Source organism: Patiria miniata, unplaced genomic scaffold (genome assembly GCF_015706575.1).
Source record: "Patiria miniata isolate m_02_andy unplaced genomic scaffold, ASM1570657v1 HiC_scaffold_29, whole genome shotgun sequence".
Lineage (NCBI taxonomy): Eukaryota > Metazoa > Echinodermata > Asteroidea > Valvatida > Asterinidae > Patiria > Patiria miniata.
The window spans coordinates 24,957,905-24,966,028 of NW_024037068.1; the positions used below are offsets into that span (position 1 = coordinate 24,957,905).

At 43.2% G+C, this 8,124-nt stretch overlaps 1 protein-coding gene across 1 annotated transcript; it reads left to right on the forward strand.

Annotated features, from left to right (window-relative positions):
- The first annotated feature begins 3,873 nt into the window (after window positions 1-3,873).
- LOC119735308 lies at window positions 3,874-7,590 on the forward strand. Its single transcript, XM_038209007.1, has 4 exons — window positions 3,874-3,925; window positions 4,664-4,918; window positions 5,564-6,406; window positions 6,971-7,590. The coding sequence occupies exons 1-4, from the start codon at window positions 3,874-3,876 to the stop codon at window positions 7,588-7,590; spliced, it is 1,770 nt and encodes a 589-aa protein (XP_038064935.1).
- The last annotated feature ends 534 nt before the right edge of the window (window positions 7,591-8,124 follow it).

Genomic DNA, 8,124 nt, shown 5'->3' on the forward strand with positions numbered 1-8,124 from the left:
CTCTGTCGAGCTGACCCAAACCTGCGCTCCAGCAACTTTACAAGCGCACTATACGTGTACTTGTGGCCAGAGTCACCGAATAACCGTAGAGCGTCTCCCTGCAAGCTTGCGGCTAACCACCTCGCAGCCTGCTCCTCGCTCCACATATTCACCTCACGACACGACTCAAAATGGCGGAAGTACTCTTCCCAGAGCACCTTTCCGCTGTACCGATCAGGGGTTATGTTTGGCCTGCGATTTGGTCGCTCCAAACTACCCATCTGACCCACATCACCATGGACCCGTGCCTCTCTTTTCAGTGGCCACAGACCTACCGACGAGATGTCAACTTGAGCTGAACTGTTGTTCTTCGCCTCGACTGGTCGAGTTGCAAAACTTAACAATTCGTTCTTCACCTGTTTAGGGGTTACCATCCCCCTGGCACCAACGAACGGGTTGGTACTCGCCAAACCCCGTTCCACTCCACCTTCAGGGATGAACGACATCAGATCACCATTTGGATCATCTGTCTTCCTGGCAACAGGCGTCGACTGCGCACGGGGGAATATCCCTGAGCTTTGTCCTTTCTGAGGTGTACTTTCCATGAAAGTCACCTCCTTCCCCACTTTAGGGGCTAACTCAGGCACCATATTTGCGCCTGAAACTCTCCCAGTTGCTCCAGAGACATACCCGGAAGTCTCTTCGGGCAACCTGAGCTCAACATCGGAATCAACCCGATGGAGCACACGCCGGCTTCCACCTGGCGTGTCCATGTTTCCTTCCTTCGGGGAAACACCCGACTGCAACTCCATCAACTTCTTTGCAATGAGGTCATTTTCCCATTGCGGAATTTGGGCTTCCAAACGCAGTCTTTGCACCTCGGCCTCAGCACTTGAGGTGCCCACTCGACCCTTCGAGTCCTTGCTCATAATTCCAAACAACCACCGAAATCACCACAGAAATAACAACAACAATTCAAGACCAACTGTGCAATTCAATTTTTCAACAGAGAAATCAACTTAATCATTCACATTCATCCCACTTCTGACACCATTTGTGGCGGAAACCCCCGGGCCAACCCAAGTCTGTTAGGATAAGTCTGACTCCTAGTGGGGTGAAGACAATCTTCCCAAACCAAGGCTCTTCCCTAGACGAGAGATCACTCAGAGCGACCTTCAAGGCTAAGGGTGCAGGTCCGTTTTGGTGGAAATCTACCGCCCGATTATGAATCGGAGTGTTGATTATTTATCTCTGTTCATTAATTGCACAATAAACCTGTAAACATAAACACCGGAAGCAGAATTGTCGGTAATCTCAAACAACAATGATCATAATTTATTCAACAATAATCAGGTACATTAATTAGCATGTGATTCGGTGGGTTGTTTTACTAACAGGGTCCTTAGTTACTGGAGATAGCCCGCTGCTTGCCTATGCAACAACGCACACGGCATTAAGCACTAGACAACAATGGCAGCAATGAGCAACTATGCACAGCGCCAGTAATGAATCGCTAAGTTAGCAAAACACAGCGTCACAAGCGCACAACAGCCGCTTAGCAATGTAAACAGTCCGTTAGCAGGGTACTCGCTACGCCGTGTGTGTAAGCCAGAATTCAGCCACACGTACCAGCGCAACCCCGGTACAGCTACACAGACTTTGTACACAACTCGCCTAAGCAATTACACATAAGCAGAGTACAAGTAATTTACCTACTTCCCTGCCCGCTGTCGCAGCTATACGCCCTAGCCCGCTACCTTCAGACACCCGGAACTCAACACTGAAAACAGCTGAGCCCCAAACTAGGCACACAAGTATCTCACCTAACAACGATTGTTTTCCAAGGCCAGTGGGCGTTCTAAACCCAAACCGCTAACATGTAGACGCTACGTCATGTCTACAAAACATGTGCGTGTACTAACCCTATGGTGCGCTAAACTAATGTGAGTTATTGGCCAATCACGTACGCGCAGCAGCCCACGGAGCTCGTAAGCTCCGCCCGATCACTGCACACAAGTGATTAAGCGTTAGTGCTATGGTATGACGTCACAACTAAACACTTTCCGCCACAATACTGTCCCGAACCTTAAGTTCCCCCTGGTTCTTTTGAGACCCTCAAGGACTAAAAAAGAGATTTAGTGTCTCTATGAGCAGCATTAAACTTATTCTTTTGAAGAAAAAAAATGAACCACAATGTTAAAAAAAATTGTTAACCATGCAAATGTACACGTACAATTGATCCACAGTGTTTGCTTGTCTCTTTCGGAACACCATACTCTCTGAATAGTCTCCATCGGAAATGGAATGTAAACAGTTGCTCACCTTTAACAGTGGGACAATAATTGTTTGATAGTTAGTTATTTTTTATCCCTGTGCTAATCCCCATCTATGTGTTTAGATTAGTAACACTATATTGTATTAGCACTTGATGCCAAAATCCTCAATAAAAAAAGTAATTTCAATATTTTGCCCAAATGTGGCCACAAGAATGGATCCAAAAAGTAAGAGTGGATCGCATCCACGTTTCTTTTTATTATTTTTCTTTGACTTAACTGCCAGTAAGACTGCAATATCATTACATCTCAACTTATTGCAAAACAAATACATATATTATTATATTCATCCAGGTATAGCGCCATCGACAGTCGGTTTCCATTTCAATTCAAAACATTTTTCGAAAGATATTTTATGAACATATACCACGTCAAGTTTGACCAAGATTGAAAAAAAAATGTTCATACATCTGGAAGTTGACTAACCACCTCCCAACCCAAACCCTAAAAATACCAGAACCTGGATTCAGCAGGACCGTAACTCATTCAAATGTTATTAAATGATCAATTTGCCAAGACCATACTCTCAAATTAGTTCAACAGTAGTTGGATAATCATAAATTAGGTGGTTTTTTTTTGATTTGGTGGCTTTGAATATGAACAGTAAACTGCAATGACTAAATGTGACAAATTTTTGGATAATTTTCAAAACAAATGAGTGTATATATTTCGTTTGACTGTAGCGCCCTCTACAGTTAGTTTCCATGATTAGTTGTGCTCAGGTTATGACGTTTTGTTTCTTACCCTTCCAACCCTTGTGCTAAGAAAACGCATCTAAGCTCAATCAGAGGCGGTTCCAATAAGTGGGCTCCTGAGAAAGTGTATCCCTAATTTTTACTGTTCACATCTTTTTTCCTATTGAGGACATGGCAAGGATAACAAAAAAATATATCAATGGCGGTGGGTTGGGGGGGGGGTGCACTGGGTCCCCCCATAGCCCACGGACTATAGGGGCCGTATCATAAGTCTGACGCCTCATAGGTCCGACGCCTCATAAGTCCTACGCCTTTTAAGTCGGAAAACGAGAGGTTTAATTTGTCGGACTTACGAGGCGTCGGAGCTATGAGGCGTCGGACTTATGAGGATCGGACCTATGAGGCGTCGAACTTATGGGCCTTTATTTGGTTAGGGGATACGATTTTGTCGGACTTATGAGGCGTCGGAGGCGTCTGACTTATGAGCGGACTGCGGACCATATATATATCAGTCCAGGAGACAAACCAGAAATCTGACGCTACAGCTCAAAGAATGTCTCACAAACAACATTTTGAAGTAACAAATTCGTGCACGACTATTTAACGATATTGGTATAGTATAAGCAATGTTCTATCGCAACTAGGTCTGAATTAAATAACTCTGTAGGTTTGCATGGTGGGCATGGACAGCTTGCGGTAACACAGGAAACATTAACGAACTGCAGAGCACTCTGTTCGAAACGTCGAGTTAAGATACTATTCACATGGTGTTACCGCAAAGCGTCCAAACGTTGAGTAGGTCTAAATTATAACTGCACTTAATTATTTTCAGTCAACTGAAGAAAACACAGCATACCACCAAGAGAATGTCGGCGGCAGAAGCAATCACTACAGGTGTACAGGAACTACGCATGACAGGTAACAATGGCAAAGGACTGTAAGTTAAGGTCTTAAACAATGTAGTCCGATCATCGGAGTACATGTTGATTAATTTAGGTATTGTCTTAAACATTTGTTTTTAAAGTTGTATTGCTCGCTGGTCGCTATATACCAATCATGTTAATTCTGAAAAGTGAGTAGCCTACGTATGTTTCAGCCCCATACACCGTGCGGGCATTTAGTTTTTCTTCTTACGCATGCGCAATGGCTTCATCCGCATCGTCGGCCTGCAAGCAGCGGCAGCAGACGATTGAGTCAATTATATAATTATTGAAACTATACTACAAACGTTGAGAAATAGTTATTAAAAGCGGAACGGATGCCGTTACCATTCTTATCCGACCTGAGTATTTCCCCTATTTCAGTTTGACGGCGCTTGACAAGCACGCGCTTGCGTCTCCCCGCAACGTGGAGCTCTCTGTTGCAACCTGACGACACTTCCGCGATTGTGTACAAAGTCTATGGAGAGTCACAAAAAAATTCTTAGCATCTCCTCACACCATTGAAAATATTTCTCTATCATCATTTTTCAACGACTGACCTTCATTGAGATGACATATGAAGAAAAAAAGTGGCGTCAGGTTTCAACATTTTTCCCGGCCCAATGTGAACAGAAACAACACGAGGAGACTTCCAGTGAGTGGCCAATGCGAAATAGTTTTTGATTTTTTTTCGCGCATTATCGCTTTACCAGACTTGCCTTTTCTTTTCTTTTAGAGCTGACTGATCGACGCTTGCGCCAGCTGGCTCGTGAACTTGGTCAAGAATGGAAATCATTGGCTACATTGCTCGGTTACAAAAAAGCAAAGATCTTCCAGATCGAGAATGATAATCCATGTCAGACACAAGAACAAATCTTCAGCATGCTGGTCGAGTGGAGACAACAGAATCCTTCAAGCCCTGACCAGATTGAATCACTGTCAAACCAACTGCGGGAAGTTGGCAGAGAGGATCTTGCGGATGAGTTGCTAGGTAGATGCATCTTCTAACGATATCACCACAGGGGAAATGTCTATGGCCGTATCCCTTTGGTTTCACAAAATGTACTCGACACCATTTGGAAACCAGTGGGACCAATGTGTTTGATCACTGTCTAACAATCCAAATTGCTTCATCAATACTCCAACTTACAATTTGTTTTATTTTGAAGGTTTTTTTTTACAATTTTTTAATACGAAGTTTTCAGTTAGTATGTTTTATTTCATAAGAAAACTTTTTTTTCTAATTTGGACGTTATCGACTCCTTGAAAGTACACATTTCTTCTGGATTGTTTTTGCGTGCATGAAACACATAAATAGATACGTCTGAATCATTTTTGTGCCGCGTAATGCAGAATTGGTGAAATTATTCTAAAGCTAACCTGGTCAGAATATTATTTCTTTTTGATGTCTCTTTCGAAAGTTAATCACTTCTGCATAGCTTAAAATTAAGAACAAAATCCATTTTGAGTAAAAGTTCGAAAATGGCATCGGTAAAGCAACATCAAATGAGACTAGGCCAGTCCCCAAATTCTGACACCTTAGTTCTTATGAAACATAGCACAACAGCAGTCAACAACTGTTTCTGTTGTTCTTAACACTTTTAAATCGCAAACATTAAAATATTGTTCTTGATAGGAAATTTCCAGAGGGAGGACGCGAGGAAACAACAAGGATTCGCTGAGACTATGTTCTGCGGTAGGCATAAGTCACAAAAAGATGTCTACTGTAAGACGTGTCAAGAGCTGATCTGCAAGACCTGCTCGTTAAGCAACAATCATGAATCTCACCAGTACTTCACTGTTGAAGAGGCTTCAGAAAGATATAAACAAGTCTTGAAAGATCAGTTGCCAGTCTTCAACACAGACTTGGCCAAAATAGACCAAGCTTTGATGTTTATATCTCAAGCCGAACAGACATTCAGCTCCCAACTTACGCAGGCAACGGGCGTCGTGCAAAACAGAGCTGTTCGGGCAGTAGAAGAAGTCATAGCAGAAGGGAATCGAGTAATTGATGAGCTGAAACAACGAGAAAAGGATTACCAGCAAACTTTGAACGAGAAAAGGAAAACACTGACTGAACTGCGGAGACGGAAATCTCATACGGTGGCTGTAGCCGAGTATGTCATGCAGGAAGAATCAAGCAGCGATTTCCTTGTCCGCTATACTGACATACGCAAGCAGTTCGAAAAGCTTGGTAGCGAACGTCCTCCCAAAAGCGACGTCAAACTTGTATACCCGTTGTTTCTACGGAGTCAAAATATTGGTCCTGTCAATCTTGGTGAGGTGGTTATGGAGGACACATGGGAGCTGTGTCATAAATTTGGGAAACAAGGACAAGGTGAAGGGGAGTTTGAATCAGCCAGAGGCATTGCTGCTGCCGCTGAACCTGACGAGATTGCTGTGGCTGACTGGAAGAACGAGCGAGTAGTCATCTGTGACAAACAGGGACAAATCAGGGGGTTCATTTCCGTCATTTCACGTAAGTCAATCTATTAAAACACATTTTATGTCGAGGGAAAGCCTTGTTCTTAATGTAATATGTACTTGTATTATGAACATTTTACAAACTGCAACAACATCTAAATAATGTAGTCGCATAAGTGAAAAGTAATTATTCATTTTTTGAATAATGTTTAAACCAATGTAATACACACACTGAGTGCAATACACGCACATCAATGTGAGGCCCGCGTAATACGCGTACCCGGCGAGGCGGCGGCGCCTAGACCTATCGCCTGCTTCGCAATGAGCGCTCGGTTCCTGAACGATCGACTTGAGAAACTGATGACTGAAGTACACACGCAATCCATGCACAAACCAATACATGATTTTAGTACAGCGGTGATGATATTACCTTACTCGGAAAACTGCCATTGACAATTCTATATAAAATTATCATACGGGTGAATTATTTCGTTTTCCCTTTTAATTTATCTGAACACAAATTGAATGAAAGCTATTGATGGAAAAAACATATAATTTCATTTTTTTTTTTAATTATAGGAACCCCTTTTAAGCTGATCAATATTATTTTTTTTCTCAGACGACGTAAAGGCTATGTTGGATGGGTGGGTGGTTGCGAGCAGTCCAGATGTCAAGGTATACAAACGAGACAGGACGCTAGCCTATGAGTTCAGAACAATTGATAGTGAAGCTGGTAAGACAACCATCCACGTCGTGAGTTTTGTACTCCTGAACAATGGTAACATCATAGCGGGGGATATCGCGAGGAAGGTGTTGACTGAGCATCAGCCGGGTAAAAAGGGCAAACTCATACGCACCATACCAGTGAGTTTACGACCTAACCACTTGGCTGTACTGAGCAATGGTTGGATTGTGATCAGCGACTTGGAACAGGGACTAGCGGGCATAGTGGATGTGTCTGATGGCAAAGCTGCTGAAGTCGCCACAATCCAACCTACCATCGACGGTAAACCAGGGAAACGCTGCGGTGGTGTATGCAGCAACAGCTCGGGTATCTACCTTGTGGTGAGCACAGGGTACGTCAACAGCAGTCACATTCACCACTATAACTGTGCCGGTCAGTTTGTCAGCTGTGTGGCCCAGGGGCTGTACAACCCCCAAGGAATCACATTCACGGTAGATGGGCAGCAGCTGGCAGTGGCTGACCGTCACTCAGTAAAGATATATCACAAGGTGTGATGTCATTCAGCATGACGCTGACTTACATATCACCTTCTGGATGTGAACAGACTGTTGAAGACGGTCTATGATTGTACAAGTCCATTTTTTTTTGATCGTTTCCTTCTATTTTTTTATTTTTTTTTTACCCTTCAATCAGCTCAAAAGCCTGAAGCAAATGAAGAAAGAAACAAGATCGGACCTAGAGGCCGGTATAAACACGGACAAGAAAGTTCTGCGGAAACCCCAGTATAATAAGATAATGTTGAAACCTTATAATAAACCACATAATAATGATAAAAATAGTGGCCTCTCAACAGCGCTAAGGTCCGTCACGCAGTGACGCTTTTGGCGCTACACAACAAATTAAAGCCTGGGCGGGATTGAACCCGGCTCACATAGGTGCCAGGTCAGGAAAGTAGCACTTCATCAATCTGACTCGCATTCACTTGCAGGTGTATCGATCGATCTTGTATTATCAATCTTACAAAGCGATACAATATGAGTAATACAACGCATCAACTCTGATTATTCTTGTTATCTGTATGGTGGTTT